The sequence below is a fragment of the Penaeus monodon genome, chromosome 10 (genome assembly GCF_015228065.2).
Source record: "Penaeus monodon isolate SGIC_2016 chromosome 10, NSTDA_Pmon_1, whole genome shotgun sequence".
NCBI lineage: Eukaryota > Metazoa > Arthropoda > Malacostraca > Decapoda > Penaeidae > Penaeus > Penaeus monodon.
The window spans coordinates 23403058-23420557 of record NC_051395.1 but is presented as its reverse complement, the minus strand read 5'-3'; the positions used below and the strand labels follow the sequence as shown (position 1 = coordinate 23420557).

The following is a 17500-nucleotide window of genomic DNA, read 5'->3' as shown; positions in this document are numbered from 1 at the left end:
GAGGGGGGGGGGGGAGAGGGGAGAGAGGAGAGAGGAGAGAGGAGAGAGAGAGAGAGAGAGAGAGAGAGAGAGAGAGGGAGGGAGAGAGAGAGGGAGGGAGGGAGGGAGGGAGGGAGGGAGGGAGGGAGGGAGGGAGGGGGAGGGGGAGGGAGAGGGGAGAGAGCGAGATAGAGGGGAGAGGGGCAGGGAGAAGGAGAGGGGGGGAGGGGGGGAGGGAGGGGAGGGGAGGGGAGGGGAGGGGAGGAGAGGAGAGAGAGAGAGAGAGAGAGAGATAGAGAGAGAGAGAGAGATAGAGAGAGAGAGAGAGAGAGAGAGAGAGAGAGAGAGAGAGAGAGAGAGAGAGAGAGAGAGAGAGAGACCAAAGAGCAGCTTTCTTGCTTCCTTATTTTTCTGCCTAAGGTGCATTTGACACAAAGTGACAGTTTATCAAAAGTAATATATCAAATTGTATTCTAATACACTCCTTACTTTGTCAGATCTAAATTATCTGAAAAATATATTCTCTTTCAAAAAAATATTTTTCTGACCCTAAAACTCCCTGGAAACTTCTACAAGTTTCAAGAATAGAAAACCCAATAGCACTAAAGAGAATAGCATAGATATTCCCACAGAATACAGAGATGCCATTACTGCAGTTCAAGAAATAGCAAACTGAAAATACGATGCGTTTCTTAAAATCACAGGGATTGCAGACTTGTGTAATCCCCTTTAATCCCAAAGCTTTCAAATATACTGACAAGCAAGATATTATTTCTATCTGGAATTCAGCCTTTTCATACATAACATAAAACAAGTGTTCTCATTATTGAGAACAAACCAACACATTTTATCAGCTTGAGGTCTATCAGTATTCAGTATTAGCAGCCAAAGGTAATTGTACATTTTTAGCATACTGCATCTACACAATTACAGGCAAAAGCAGTTTCATTTTCTCTCTTTCTTCTAGATCTAACAGAGAAAGGTTTATAACCTTTGTTCCTACAGCAACAAGCAAAAAGAGAGAGCATACTTTCCTCAAGAACTGACTGGTTTTGAGCAAGACAGTAAAGTCTGGGTTTGCCACTGCATATATCTTACAAAAATCTGTAATAATTTTCATTTCAGGTAAATGACTTAAAAAAATACATGCTTATTTTCAGTCTCATAGTAAATAAACATGTAATAGCATGTTAATACCTGCACTGCAATGGTATGATTTCCTAATAATTTCTTGCATATATAATTAGATCTTTAAAATAGTAGTTCAGTGTAAACAGTAATGAAATTGTATTTGCTGTAAATTTTCTTAGAACATCTTTCTTTCTCAATATGAATAAATAAATAAATGTTATTCTTATGTATTAATAGACTACATATATCAAAGAAATGGAAATGGTTATCTTTCAGAAAATAGCTTACTCATTGCATTAAAGTGATCTGCACTTGTCAGATTTCTGAGAAATGAGATCATCCAAAATCCCTTTTTTCTTACACTTATGACTTTCCTTGTAGATGCTCTAGCAGCCTTTGCTGCCTGTTGACTGTCAGCTTGGCCTGGCGGAGCTCATGGACAAGATGAGCAGCAGGAGTGTCTTCCGAAACACTTTCTAATAAAGTTACTTTTTGTAATAAGACTTCCTTCTCTCCCACAAGGACTTCTTCCCGAGCAGCTGCTTCACGAACAACCTGTTTTACATGAGCCAGCAGGCGTGTTTTCTGCCGCACTTCTTCCTCCAAAGAAGCTATTCGAGACTCATATTCCAACACAACTGCTGCCCCTCCTACACGCCTGGCAATCGGGCTACTTCTATCCACTATCAACCTCTCTTCTTCCTCTTCCTTCTGCTGCAGCCTAACCCTTAGGGCTGTTATCTCCTCTATGGCACCCTTCAGTCTTGTTTCCAGTTTGTGCTTTTCCTCTAAGGCCTGTTTGAGCTGGGATCGAAACTGTACCTCACTTTCATCTTCATCTGTTTGGGTCTTCTTAACCAATTTTGGACTCCTTGGAGGAACCCTGCTAACTACTCCTCCTTCCCTCCTGTCTGGAGAGGGACTAACCCTGTTCTTCCTTGATCTGCTTGTTGAACGGCTAGTGCGTGGTGCAGGGGGAACATCTGGTGTTGTAGAGATGTTCCCCATCTCCATAGGATTTAGAGCCTTCAAGCAAACACCACACATCTGCTCAGTTGATACTCTGCTCATGGTGTTTAGCTTGTGCTGCACAGTCAGCTTCTCCTTTTCAACTCGACTGAGCAAATCCTTGCTGGCTTCCAGTTTCTTCTGGCTTATGCCTTGAGCCTCTTCCAATTCCTTTACTCTGGTCTTCAACTTGTCTATTGTTCCCCTCAACTTCTTTCTCTCTTCCCAGCGAATGATCTGCTCTTGCTGCTGTGTCTTTTTGGCCTCATTCTCTTCAATTTCATGAGTAGCATTCATTTTCTCAAGCTTTTCTCGTAGATTCTCAATGGCTCTGGCAATTGACATTGGAGATTTCCCTTCAAGATCTTCCAATTTTTGCTTCATTGTGCTGTTTGCTCGCTTTTGTTGCAGTGTTTGTTTTTCAAGCTTTAGGTTTTGTCCTTTTAAAGATTTGAGCTCTACACTCAGTTTATTAATTTCCTCACTGTTCTTTTCCTTCAAAGAGGATATCTGCATGGTCTGATTCTGGAGCTTCTGTTCAAGATCTTTTTTGGCCTCATGCACCTTCTTTAGCTCAAACTTTATAGTTTCAGTGGCCCTACTGGTGGCCTGAGCCACCTCTTTTTCAATGCTAATTGGTTCTTTTTCCTCATCCCTCACTGTATTTTCTTGCTTATCATCATTTAACATAATTTTCTCCTTCATTTCCTGTACTGCTTGAGACAATTTCGCAACCTGCTTCTCCTTCTCAATGAGTTGGTCTCGCAACTTCTCTACCAAAGTCCTCAGGATTACAGATGGGGTCCGGTTTGCAGATTCCTTGAGAAGGGCTACCTCTTTCCGGAGGTCATCCCTTTCCCGTCGAATATTATTAATTTCACCCGAAAGTCGATCAACTTCCCTCTGATGCTGCTGTGCCTTCACTTGCCCTGACACCTCCAGGTGCTCCCTCTCTTCAGAATGCTCATGACGAGAAACAGTGAGCTCCCTTTCAAGATGCATCACCTTTCCTTCAGACACCATCAGTTGATTTTTGGTCTCCTCAAGGCGTGTCTCAAGTGTCTTAATCACATCTTCCAGGCTGTGAATCTGAGCTGTCTGTGCTTCATTTAGAGCATGTGATCCTGTGTCACGTGTAGGAATGGAGTCAAGTTGGGACTGTAAGTCTCTGAGTTTTGCAACTAGCTCATCTCTTTCTTGGGCCAGAAGGACATACTCTTCTTTCTGTTTTGCTACCTGCTGCTGTTGCTCCTTATGTGTCTTTGCCAGCAGGTCCTGATAATGGTTTACAGCCTCTTGACTCAAGCGCAGACGTTCCTTCAGCCCTTCCACGACTATTCTGATGCTCTCTTCCTCAGGTGGCACCATTTTTGGTCTCTCTTGCTCCTCACTTTCTTGTACCATTGATCTTGGAGTCCATGGCTTCTTCAAGCTGCTTCCTTGCAATCTCAACTCATTAATAATTTTCTCTCGTGCAATAACAGCAACTTCTTTGTCTCTTAGTTCCTTCACTAACTTTTCTATCTTTTGCTGGCATTCTTCCAGTTCCTTTTCCATCCTCTCAATGAGAGAAGATTTACTACGTAGCATGTCTTGTGCCTGATCCAGCTGCTTGGAAAGAGGCAATTTTTGGTCAGGTAGGTCATGGAAGCCCAGGGTCTTCATTCCCAACAAGGCTTCTTGGTGCCTCGTTTCATGTTTTTCCAAAGCCCGCATCAATTCTGCCTCCCTCTCCTCCCACACCAGCTGTTCGTCCATCCACATCTTCTCCACACTGGCAATCTGGGAGTAGAGCTCTGACAGCTTCCTCTCCTTGCCTTCCAATCTCACCAGAGTCAATGCTCTCTCTTCCTCTAGCATCTGAGTCTTCTCCTCAAGCTCCACATTGCGCAGCTTGGCCTCCTCCAACTTGCTGCACCAGTCAGCAACATGTTTTGTGGACTTGTGGGAGGTGAGGGCTGTCTTGAGCTCATCAAGGGCCTCTTGCTTGAGTTTTAGCTGCCTAAGGGTGACTTTGGCCTCCATCTTATCATGTTGGGTCTTCTGGAGGGCAACTTGTAAGGTATTCCTCTCTTGCTTCAGTGTCTCCATCAGGTCCACTAAGCGCTCTTGCTGGTGCAGGGGTATGGCACCCGCATACTGTTGCCTAAGTTAAAGAGAAAATAACAATTTTAAACCAAACATCCCTCAGTTACCAAGTAATTGATTCACTTATACATGCATAACTTCCAACTTACCAGGACTTCATATCAAACAAATAACTAATATAAAATAGTGTCTTAAGCACTTTTATTCACACCTGTAAACAGCTGTGACATCTATTACAAACCTCAGATCTCTAATGATGACATGTAACCTTGTGGCACGTAAACGGCTGGAATCTGTTGCTGTCTCTAGCAGCCTATCGCGATCTCGTAGCTGCTGCCTCATGCGGGATATTTCAACAGAAAGTTTTTCATTTGCTGCCTTGGCTTCCTCCTGTGCTGCTATCAGTTCCAAGTTCTTAACTTTAAGATAGACAATATCCTGGTGGAGCTCACCTGTAAAGTATAAATTCATTTTTAGTCAACAAACCTTACAAATTGTATAGTTTTTAAAAAGATATAAATGGACCCTCTTTTGAAATCAGCCTTTAGCAACAGTAAAATTTTTCTGTTTGAATTTATATCAAAGTTAAACTATACCTATATAGAATCAAGTTACTTCATTAGTCAGAAGCATATTTATTACTTCATTTTATCATCAGTTCTTTACTTAGAAGTATTACCACTTTTAATTAATATTTAGAAAGAGAATAACATAAATAATGAAAATGTTGTTTTCAACTACATAATCTAGATTTCTGGGTATCATTTACATTGCTTAAACTTATAATTATAATTATTTATATTATATTTAATTGTTTTTGTGAGCATTATTCTTATTATCATCATCATTATTACCATAACTGTTACCATCAGTTTTCTTATTATTATTACTATCATCATCATCATCAACATTATTGTTATCATCTTATAACAATATTATCATCATCATTATTACCTATATCACTATCATTATCATCCATATTTAAAAATGCAAATAATAATTTAGTATTATTATCATTTTCATTACCTATCTTCGTTCGTTCCTCACTGATGGCTGCCAAGTCATGTGCCTTTTGCCTCAGCTGTTCAATCTCTTCCTTGTCAGCAGCTTCTACGAATTCCCTTTGCTTCATCTGGTAAGTGTTAACCTCAAGCAGACCTTGTAATCGTTTCACATCAAGGGCTAGCTTGGCCTGCAAGAAAATCATGCATAATATGAGAACATCTTAATAGTCACAGAGAAGATACCAAAATAAATTGTGCCTAACTCACACACATGCATAAATTTATGGGGACACACATGTATACGCACACACAAAAATGTGCACATTCACGCACACACACGTGCACACACACACACACACACACACACACACACACACACACACACACACACACACACACACACACACACACACACACACACACACACACACACACACACACACACACACACACACACACACACACACACACACACACACACACATGCCTGCATCAGTTCCTACTTCATCTCTGTAAAACAAAAGAAAAAAAAACACATTGTTCGCTGGAATACCTTCTCCTCAGTGACTTGCTGTGAGTGCTGAATAACTCTCTCGTAGTCCTCGCGAGACACGACACTCTGGAGCTGGCATCGTAGTTCTGTTTCTGTCATCTGTAGGGTGCTGTTCATCTTAGAGATGGTGTCCACTGTGTTCTGAAGCTCCTTCACTCGTTGGTACAGATCATCACACTCCTCTGCAGAATTTAGGTTAGAATATTATATATAAATGTGTGTGTGTGTGTGTGTGTGTGTGTGTGTGTGTGTGTGTGTGTGTGTGTGTGTGTGTGTGTGTGTGTGTGTGTGTGTGTGTGTGTGTGTGTGTGAGAGAATGTGAGTGTGAGTGTGAGTGTGAGTGTGAGTGTGAGTGAGTATAACTGTGAATGTGAATGGTTTACACAGACACAGTTGCATGCACTTGACAAATAATTACATTAGTCATTATCTAGATCACTGAATGAAACTTGATTCTTACTCTTGACATTCTGGAACATTGTGGTTGCATGTTCTGCCTTTTGTTTTTCACGTAATTCTCGAAGTTCCACGGCTGCTAACTGCTTGGATAGTACCTCCACCTAAGCAAGTGCAATACAAGACCTTTACCTCATTCTAAGTCTCCTACAACTTATTATACTGGTGTTACACAATAAAATGACACGTTTTATGAAGTATCTACAAGTGTACATCTCATTAACACTTCTTTTTGGACCTCAGAACAAAACAAATATACGAGTATATTTCACACTTCGTTCTACATCAAATTCTGTTTACACAATAACTCTTCACAACACAGGTAAAGCAATGGAACCAAGGCGACATGATGGAGACGCACCTGCACATTGGTGACGTTAGCGCCAACGAGGTTTAGGGAAGCCTGAAGAGAGTGGACCTTCTCCCTTGCACTTTCCAGCTGCTGACTCAGCTGCTCTCTTTCCTCCAGCAGCTGCTTCACCTCTGCTTCTAGACGTACACCCTGTTCTTGGTTCTCCTTCTAAAATAATTATGACAATAATTATGATAATACTATATTTTGTTCCAAGATGAAGTTTATTACAGTCACCTTAGAAGAATAATGCCATAATACAATAATTTATTTTTAATAATTTCATTTTCAAAAAGATATTACAACAACTTTCAACAATATAAAGACCCTCAGGAACTAACCATGCGAGCCTGATCTTGCAGAAGTGCTCTATACTTGGTAGTGATGGCAGCCATCTGGGCAGAGGTCTGATCAGCAACAGTTCTGGGCACCATCTGGCTGAGCTCCCTCTCCAGCTGCTGCACTCGGAGCTTTGAAAGCCCTTGCTCTTGCTCAATTTCATTCCTTGCCTGCAGGGATTGAAAACCCAACCTGTTTACTGCATTTTACATTATGAATTGAATTGACTCAGGCTATATCTCATTTTATATGTACCATACATAGTACTTTCATATATTTTTTTTCTCCAAACTTGCACTTGCTTGCTTCCTCTTTATTTATCATATTTACTACAATTACCTATTTATCTATAGAAAATCTGAAAATGAAAAGAAATTGAAACCAAACCTACATTTTTTAATAACTTCTAAAGTATCAAATCAAAACCTCTATTATTTTCTCTGCATCACAAAAAAGACAAAAAAAAAAAAAAAAATGGTGGGAAAAAAGGTACTAACCTGTTTGTTCTGAAGAATGTGTTGTTGTAATTCTTCATTTCTTTCCCTCAGTCTGTTGTGCAAGACTGTGATTTCCTTCCCTTGGTTATTGCTCAGTCTCTTTGTTACGGCCAAATCATACCTCAATTCTGCATTCCTCTTTGCAAGCTACCAAAACAAAAGTCAGGATGTGGTTTTTGTACTGATATGCAATATGGTCTCTCTCTTTTGTACAATTTAAAGCTTATTTCATCAGAGAAAAAAAAAAGCTCAATCAATCCATCCAGAAAAACTACATTAACCGTTGAAGATGACCAATCAAGGACCTACGCAAGCCATACTACTTGACTCCTACCCTACACAACCCTTACCTTCCCATCAACATCGCCCCGGCTGGAAGAAATGACATCAACGGCCGAATTAAGCTCTTCTGTGCGGGCTTTTTCCGCTTTCAATGTCTCCTCCAACAGCGATATAGATTCTGCTAGCGACTTTCTCTCAGCCTGCCATTCATCTCGATCTTTTGCAAACTGTAATATAATATGTAGGTAAGAATACGAACATATTGACATTGAATATACAGTTTCTAGTCAATCTATTAGGAATACATATATGCATACATATATATAAAAATAAATACATATATAGATTTATTTAGTTATATATGTAATATTTCCCTGTATATATATGTATGTATGTATGTATGTATGTAGAAAAAATAAATAAATAAATAAATAAAATAAATATATACATACATATGTGTGTGTGTGAGCGCGCGTGTGTGTGTGTGTGTGTGTGTGTGTGTGTGTGTGTGTGTGTGTGTGTGTGTGTGTGTGTGTGTGTGTGTGTGTGTGTGTGTGTGTCTGTGTGTGTCTGTGTGTGTCTGTGTATACTGCACAATTTATATTCAGAAGAATATTTGGCACACATTACATTGAGAATAAACTAAAATAGATGTAGATGAGGTAATTAAATGATTGCTCCCTATCTACTAATATACCATACTTACTTGAGTGTTTAAGTCAGTCACTTGTGTACGTAAGTCATCAAACTGGTTTGTGTAAATGTGAGACGCCTTCTCTCGCTGGTCAATCTCTTGCTCCCGTTTGTTACATTCCTGATCATTAAGATATGAACGTTTTCAATTAACATTTGTTTCTGTTTTACTGGATTATATATAAAATATAAAATTACACATATTCTATATGTATATCTTGATATCCCTAAGCCAGATAAACATCCATCACAATTATGACTGCATTGAAGTTGAAAAAATAATAATGATGAAAAAATCTTTAGAGCTTTACAAATAGAATTATCAATAATCTTTAATAATTACAAAACACTATAACAGATTTTTACACATACACAGAAAAAAAATTATACAAATCATAAAAATTAAAATACCATTAAAGCTTATCAAAACCTCACCTGGATCAGAAAATTGACCTGGTTCTTCAGCTTGGCAATCACTTCTTCAGTGGATGGAGGAAGTTTCCCCAGGGCAGCAATCAGTTCGTCAAGTGCTGCTACGGGGGATTTACTTGCGGATTCTGTGGCTTCATCCTTCGGCGTCTCTGTCTTAGGGTCAAAGACCGAGCTCTCTGAAGTCCTGTCACTGTCGGACCTCTTCTTTTGCCTTCGCTGACTTTCTAACAGTATCTTCTCTAAGGAAGCTTTCTCCCCCTCCAGCCTAGGAAATGGGATTAACACAAGATGCAAAGCTGCCTATGAAATACACTTTCCCATTCCCAAAACTTTACCAACACACATCTTGACACCATTCAAAGATCATGGCTCTTTGTAATATTTCTAAAGCAGAAAAGTAAACAAGTGAAAACAATTTTTTTCACATCATCTAGAGAACTCCCTGACCTTAAGCACTTTTCCTTGAGGGCTTCCATTTTCTGGTGTAGCTGGTCATCAACAGGTCCCTCTTGCTGACCCTGCACCAACTGGGCAACAGCTGCACTGAGTTGGCTCAACTGTTCTTCAAGGGGCTGGGTTGTTTGTAGCACTGATGTTTGTCCTGTAGCAATTTTACCAAACAGTTGGTAACTTTTCCTAAGAAAATTACATTCTAGGCCTTCAAACATTGTTTTCAGCAGTTTAAAAAAGTATACTTTCTTACATAATAGCAAACTATTCCCATCACTAACCTGATGCAAACTGTCTTGGTAATTCCAGTGTTGTAAGTTGCACAGACCCCTTAACATTGGAGAGCTCCCTGGTTAACTCAAAGACCTGGATGCACAAAGAGAAAAGTAATTTGATTTAGTGGGTTAATCTAGAGATACAAATGAATATTCAAATGACCTTATGAAGATAGTCATAATCCTTACATATGAGACAGGGCATTTTTCATATGAATTGCCTTTACAATTTGCAGTTGTCAGTAATAAATAACTATACTAATTTATTTATGTAATTTATTATCTGTTCTCAATATACAGTAATTTTTTATCTAATTATTTACTAATTATCATTTCTCTGTAAACATGCATTTTGGCAAATATGCCAAGGCTCTTTAGATCATACAATGGTGCACTTCCACACAGCAGAAGGCATTACTTAAACTTCAAATAGACCGGCATATTCCTAAGCTATAATTCAATATATTCTAAGGCATGTGAAGTCCTACATTGGAAGAGAGATCCATGAAAAACAGTTATCACTCTAAAGCATCAACAACCAATTAATCGTACTAACAAAAACACAACCAGAAACTACCTTTGTTCGCAGATTGACCTTCTCATCCTGGAGTCGGTTGACCTGATTGGTGAGCTGTTCAATGATCTTTTTACTATTCTGCCAATCAGTTTTCTTAACACCTGGGATATCTATGTCCTCACGAGGCTCTAGTTTCAACTGCTCCCTGTAAATATAATGCTGCTTATAATGTGCTATACAAAGCGAAATACTACACTAAGATAGTAAAGAGATCTAAAAGCTAAATATATCTATCTGACAGAATTTCTTGACTACATAAAAAAAAATACAAAAAGTCTGTGCAAAAAGTTTAGCATAATGTTCCACATTCATCATGGAAGACTTTGTACTTAATTTTAGTTTTATTGAAATCCATCCTCACCTGAGACTACCATTTTCCTCCAGCAGGTCATTAATGTTAATCTGCAAAGTATTGGCAAGGGCCGTAAGCTGTGTGATCTGGGAGTCTCTGATGCGGACCTGACTCCTCGCTTCTTTCAACTCCCTCACAGCATCAGCCAGTGAGAATTCCCCGGCCATGTACGACTGCAATTCCCCAATAACTGTCGAGAGCTGAAGAGAAAGCTTTAATGAAGCAAGATGGATAGATGTTGAACCAAATAACACAAACTCTCAAACTATTTATTCTTTATCTTGTCACTTTGGTGCAGTGGTAGTGTTCTTATCTAGCAATCTTGTTGACCTGCATTCAATTCTTGCACCACCAATTCTTGCACATTGAGATAGTTTAAAAGGACAATAAACAGAGAGACATAATTTGACTTAAGTCACAAGAGCCTGTTACACAAACCTTAAATTATTATCATTTTTATTATTATTATTTATTATTATTATCAGTACTTGGGTGTCTTAACCCAATGAGCCATTGAGTGCAGCCAAATCATTCTTACTATATACTCTGTGGTTATGTATGTATGTATGTGGCAGAGAGAGAGAGAGAGAGAGAGAGAGAGAGAGAGAGAGAGAGAGAGAGAGAGAGAGAGAGAGGAGAGAGAGAGAGAGAGAGAGAAAGAGAGAGAGAAAGAGAGAGGAAGAGAAAGAGAGAGGAAGAGAAAGAAAGAGGAAGAGAAAGAAGAAGAGAAAGAGAGAGAGAGAGAGAGAGAGAGAGAGAGAGAGAGAGAGAGAGAGAGAGAGAGAGAGAGAGAGAGAGAGAGAGAGAGAGAGGGGTTACATTGTGTGATGAAGGATCTCTGGGCCCATTAGCCACAAGAGTAGAAGTAGCAGTTAATCTTAACAAAAAAAAAGTCATAATAACTAATTAGACCTGAAGAAAATGTTGATGAAGTAATCTACATTTTCTGATTTTTTTGGTTTTGTACAAACTTTAAAGCACAACAATTTAAATGTTCTAAATAAGCCATTTGCACTTACATCCTGAGCATGGAGCTGGGCATCTTCCTCTGCAGCCAAGAGCTGAGTCCTCATCTGCTGCACCTGCTGCTGTGCCTCATGCAGCTCTCCTCGCAGCTGGGTTATTACAGCAGCATCGCCTTCCACTGCTGAACTGTAAAAATATCCTGTTTTACTTTTCTACCATTCACCTAATATCAGGACAGGGTTTTCTAATAATCAACTGTTGGATTAATAGTGAAATTATATAAAGCAGCACATAATATATATATATATATATATATATATATATATATATATATATATATATATATATATATATATATATATATATATATATTTATCATTATTATCATTATTATCATTATTATCATTAGTAGTAGTAGTAGTAGTAGTAGTAGTAGTAGTAGTAGTAGTAGTAGTAGAAATAGAAGTAGAAGTAGAAGTAGAAGTAGAAGTAGAAGTAGAAGCAGCAGCAGCAGTAGAAGTTGAAATGTAAAAAGTTTAGCACTTACACTCGACTCTTCTTGAGTTTGTTTATAATCACAGCACTAGACTCAATTTCCTGAGTGGCTTCTGCTAACTGCTGACTGAGACGATTAATTTCTTCATCCCTTTCTTTTACCTCCTGCAAGTGAATTTGTAAAATACACTTTATTTGCAACTTCTTGTTCATTATCAAAACCATAGAAAAAATAGTCAGTTCCTACAATACCACTCTTTCCACTCTCCTCTCATAATAAACCACATTATTCCATACTTATAACAAACCTGTTCCAAGTGAAGTATATGGGACATGTCACTCTGAGCCTGCTGGAAGGAAGGACCCAAGCTACTCCTCTGGAACAGCTGAGCCTTCACCCTCTGCAGTTCCTCTTCACGCTGACTAATGACAATCTGGAACAGAAATAAGAGATGTGACAAGTTATTCTTGAAATGGTGTTTGTAATCTACAACATAACCAAGATATGAAAGTGTGTCCAATGGTGTTTTCACACCAGCTGCCCCAAAATGCATTCATTAAATATTTTCTTAACTTAACCTTCATCTCTAACACCAGCATCAATCATGGTGGTGCATAACAGTCATGAGACAGAGTGCATTAACACATGCATATTGATGCCTATGTTGTAGTTGGAAGTTTCAATTAACAAAACATTTACTAAATGCACTGGCAACTGGTCTGATACTCAAATCCTCATATAAACATGAGAGCAAAATTATTTACAAAGACAAGTAATTGTTCATATCCCTTATGATACCTTCTCTCATTGGCAATAAAATTGTATTTCTAATATTGTTAACAAAGCATTAAAATCCAAAGATCACAAAGCATTATATTACACATATCTGAAATGTTGCCAGCAACTTTTACCTTCAGCTGATCAACTCGAGCATCCACAGCAGTGCTGAGTTCATCATATTTCTCTTGCACAAAGTTTTTCTCAGCTGCCAGTTCTTCAACTTGACAATGGAAACCCTTAACTTCTTCTCGAATATTCGACAGACTCTCTGTGCATCAAGTAGAATATTATGCTGACTAACAAACTTATGGTATCAATTTTCATATGTATTACAACAGATTTTCCATTTTCAAAAACTGCTCTTTGAGTCTGATATATATCATTCACAATATTGCATATTCTGATATGTAAAGAAGTACAATGATGTGAGAATATATGATTTTTTAAATGTAAAATCAACCCTTCTATTTAGGATAATAGCCATCTCCCTTTATGCTACTTGTCCTTTGAGCCACTTTCATTTTCAATATTAAATAACAAGAATTGTTTTCAAAGTCTGTGAGAAAGAAAAGACACATGAGAAGTCAATTCATATACCACAACAAGGAAACATTACCTTGAGCATGGTTATGGGACTCTTTGACACTTATATAATCAGATGTTATCCTATTGATCTCCTTTGTTGCATCAGCTAAACGGTCTTCTAACTCCATCACTGCCATACGGAGTGAAGCACGTTCATTTTCACAGGTCTGAAAAAAATGTATGTTTCTGTCAAGACCTCATAAACTTTTTATGACTTTTATCAAAATAAATTGTCCCTAGATTCATATAAAACTGAGTTTGATGGATGTCTCTGCTAATATTGAGTATTAGCCCATTGTCACAATACATTACACAGTTCTTATAAAAAAAAAATCTTTTTCTTTTTACTTGTAGGTCATCCATGAACTGCTGAATCTCCTCATTTTTCCTCTGCAGAGCTTCCTCCATCTCCTTTTTTTTAATTCTCCAGCCACTCGACCAATCCTGAAAAGCAAATTCACATGACCAAGTCATCCCTAAAATAAAAATATGAGTAACATATCCACATACTGAATATTTAGTTACCATAATTTCAATAATTTTTTATGAAATCTTATAGAGCAAGAGAAAAAAATGTCACAAGAGATCACAACTTAGTTTATTCATTTGGCACATTTGCATTATCCCTCACAAACATACGTAAGGAACATCATTATCCGGGGCAGCTTCAGGTATCTGGCTGCTTTTAAGTAATTTTTTCAGGTGCTTAATCTCAGCTTGTAACTCTTGCTCTCTTTGGGCATCTCCACGACCTGCTGACTCTGCCAGGCGACCAACTTCTTCCTCCAGTGTCACAACCTGAAGGAATTTTCTTTCTTCTTAAAATCTCATCTGGGTTTTATTAATAATATCAAGATCCAATAAGAAATACTAACGGTACAGTATTTTCAAAATCTTATAATCATAAAAATAGATGAGAAGAAGTCTCTGGCATATAATTTGTAAGTCTAATGCAAGGACCCTTTTCACCATACAATGAATTTTCTTCCTGTAAGACATCAAAAAGTGCTGCTGAAATACCTGTGAGTACTTGGTCATCATCACTGCCTGGGTTAGAGTGAACAGCAACTCAAGTTTCTCTGGCGTCTTGTCTCTTGGTCGTAATTTTGTTACACTGGCAAGACTCTTCAAAAAAGAAAATCAATTAAAAACCTGAAGTACAAAATTTCATGAGCATGAATCCAAACTGAGAAGTAAAAAAGCTACAGTGATATAATGAAATGAAATATATTCTGAATTTAATTTCCATCTACCCTTAAGACAAAAATTACAATGGTATCTTACTTGATAGAGTTCCTCCAGGTCTGCTTCTCTCCACTCCCCTGCATCGCCTGTCACCCCCCGCAGGTACTCCCAGTCAACACCCATCTTGACTGGAGTGTTTCACCTTTTCCCCTTCTAAAACACAATTATATCTGTTAAATTCCTGGATAAGATAAGCCACAAAATTCTAATTTAATGACAATATTACAGTAATATAATAATGATACTATAGAATAGAATATAACATACTGCCAGTCAATAATTTGCAACTAAATTGGCATTAATAATGATAATTCCAGATACATATATGTAAGTTAAATTTTAACACCCCACCAGCTTGGTAGGCTTTTAAATATTTTGCTTGCAAATTAAAGGTGACTAATGAATTCATGGAATGGCAACTGGTCACCTAAACTGGATATTGTGGTACTTATTGATAATATCCTTTGTATAACAAGATTCTGTCATTGCAAGTAAAGGTACGCAAAAGGCATAAAATTCCTCCTAATGTGATGAGACATTCATATTCACGTCAATTGCAATTCTTGATAAAATACCAAAGCATAAATGCATTCATGGATACAGCTGAATTTCTAAATAACAAAATAAATATAAAATATAAATAAATATTCTAACTAATTTTACAATTTTCCAGTTCAAGTCATGTTTGGCCCAGAGTGTCATGTGTTTTTCAATGTCAAGTAACCCGGGATGATGACAGCTTCAGTAGGTCATCTGCATACTTACCAGACAGGACAGTCACCCAAAACAAAGGATATTTAACCAGGAAATCCAGAATTAACTAACCAGCAAACCCAAGAAAGGCTTCAATGGCACCAAACCCTCACACCAATAAAACAACTATTTGACCGACAAACACAAAAAGAGAGGAGATTGTATGACTAGCAAACTCCAAATATAGGTGTTAAACAAATACAAACCCCCAAAAATTTGACTTGCAGGATCTGCCATTCCACCCTAGCCTAGCTCGTCTCATTGGTTATCATACTAATATATGCTTCGACACGTGCAGCCATCACTTGTGTCATGCAAAACACTATAATTTACTTAATACAAAGCCAAACCCAATTTATATGTTTACTTAGAATCTCATTATCAAAAAAGAAAGTGTCAATTTGAATTTGAACTCGTCAGGTGCAATTCAGACTAAAAAAAAAAATACAAATACTCACTCGAACATTGACATAATTCCTTATACTCAACCATATAAGTCTTCAACCTAATTAACCTTGAGATACTCGGATAAAATAATGATAAACAAAAATTCAATACCTACCATTCAATCAATAAGAAGCCAATAGCTGGCTCGGCCATTTCGGTTTCCAAGGCAATGTTTACAAACAAACGAGTCACGTGACGTAGAATTTACATTCGAATATGCAATGAATGTAGGAATTATTTTTATTATTTTATGAGCCTTTTCCCCCCCTTTTCTATCCTTTTTTTTCACGGAATATAGTGAAGACATATAAAGTATAAGCTATGATATTGATATTTGGGTTATAGGATTTTTAGCATAGTGCCCAATTGTGTGTGTGTGTGTGTGTGTGTGTGTGTGTGTGTGTGTGTGTGTGTGTGTGTGTGTGTGTGTGTGTGTGTGTGTGTGTGTCAAATACACACACATACACACACACACACACACACACACACACACACACACACACACACACACACACACACATATATATATATATATATATATATATATATATATATATATATATATATATATATATATTATATGCTTATATATATCATATATACATATATATATTATATGCATATATATATTGTATATATATTATTTGCATATATATATATATATATATATATATATATATATATATATATATATATATATATATAAGCACACACACACACTGATCCAGCAAAGGAACTTGTTACAGAAGGCATCAAGACGAGATTACAAGGCACTGGATAGCATCCAGGTTTCACTTCCATAGAGCAAACCTGCTTTCCCTCATTGCTAAATGCATCAAGAGCCGCCACCAGTGCCTCTAGAGACTCAGATAGGATATCAACAGCATCGGCAAAGTCAAGGTCTGAGATCTTGATATTGCCCAGTGTTGCTCCACACTGACTTTGGATAGTATCTCTGCCCATTATCTAGTCCAGGCAGGTGTTGAAAAGTGTTGATGCAAGGACACAGCCTTGTTTCACCCCTGAATTAACAAGGAAGAAGTTCAGGCCCCCACTACACTTTATAGAACTTTCAGTACCAGTATATAGACTTGCGATTAGGCCAATAGTCCGTGTCGGAATTCCCCTAAGTCTCAGAATCTTCCATAGCAATTCTCGATGCACTGAGTCAAATTCCTTCTTGAGGTCGATGTAGGCTGCAACCAGCCCATGACCGAACTCACGACAGCGTTCCAAAACTACTCAAAGTGCTAGCATATAGACTATTATGGATTTGCCAGGAGCGAATCCAGACTGCTCCAGTCTCTGGTACCTTAGTAGGTGTTAACGGATCCGTTTCAGAAAAATGAGGGCAAAAACCTTACCTGGTATACTGAGCAGTGTAATGCCATGGTAGTTGCTACAGTCCCAAAGATACCCTTTCCCCTTGCAGAGAGGGATGGCCAAACCCTTCAACAGGTCAGGGGAAATGGAGCCAGACTGCCACATGACAGTCAAGACTGCATGCAAGCCCCATGTCATAGGTTTACTTCCAGCCTTTAGCAGTTCAGCAGGGATATCACATATGCCTGCAGCTTTTCCACTATTTAGCTTAGAAATTGCCATCCTAACCTCAGTTAGGTTAGGAAGTTCCTTGCTGATGGGTGGGTTTGGCACAGGTATTGTGACACCACTTTCATCTATGTTAACTGCTGGAGGGTCTACCTAGTAAAGCTGCTCAAAATACTCAGTCCAACGTTTGCGAACCCCAACATGATCTG

At 38.1% G+C, this 17500-nt stretch overlaps 1 protein-coding gene across 1 annotated transcript; it reads right to left on the bottom strand.

Annotated features, from left to right (window-relative positions):
* Nucleotides 1–300: 300 nt before the first annotated feature.
* On the bottom strand, nucleotides 301–15924 carry LOC119577949 (centrosomal protein of 290 kDa-like). The gene is made up of 25 exons (XM_037925640.1): nucleotides 15856–15924; nucleotides 14580–14693; nucleotides 14316–14420; nucleotides 13935–14093; nucleotides 13644–13739; nucleotides 13327–13462; nucleotides 12842–12978; nucleotides 12238–12363; nucleotides 11982–12094; nucleotides 11488–11620; nucleotides 10478–10668; nucleotides 10117–10261; nucleotides 9546–9630; nucleotides 9262–9415; nucleotides 8818–9079; nucleotides 8396–8503; nucleotides 7758–7916; nucleotides 7408–7554; nucleotides 6913–7080; nucleotides 6581–6739; nucleotides 6224–6323; nucleotides 5764–5945; nucleotides 5233–5398; nucleotides 4448–4658; nucleotides 301–4264 (listed from the first exon to the last, which is right to left on the bottom strand). The coding sequence occupies exons 2-25, from the start codon at nucleotides 14661–14663 to the stop codon at nucleotides 1474–1476; spliced, it is 6117 nt and encodes a 2038-aa protein (XP_037781568.1). The 5' UTR covers nucleotides 14664–14693; nucleotides 15856–15924; the 3' UTR covers nucleotides 301–1473.
* Between the last annotated feature and the right edge of the window lie 1576 nt (nucleotides 15925–17500).

Excerpts from the sequence above, each read along its gene's own strand:
- LOC119577949 (XM_037925640.1), bottom strand. The coding sequence starts at position 14,663 with ATGGGTGTTGACTGGGAGTACCTGCGGGGGGTGACAGGCGATGCAGGG. Across the intron at positions 12,364-12,841 it reads CTCGAGTTGATCAGCTGAAG|ATTGTCATTAGTCAGCGTGA; the intron begins GTAAAAGTTGCT and ends TTTCTGTTCCAG. Across the intron at positions 4,265-4,447 it reads GTCATCATTAGAGATCTGAG|GCAACAGTATGCGGGTGCCA; the intron begins GTTTGTAATAGA and ends TCTTTAACTTAG.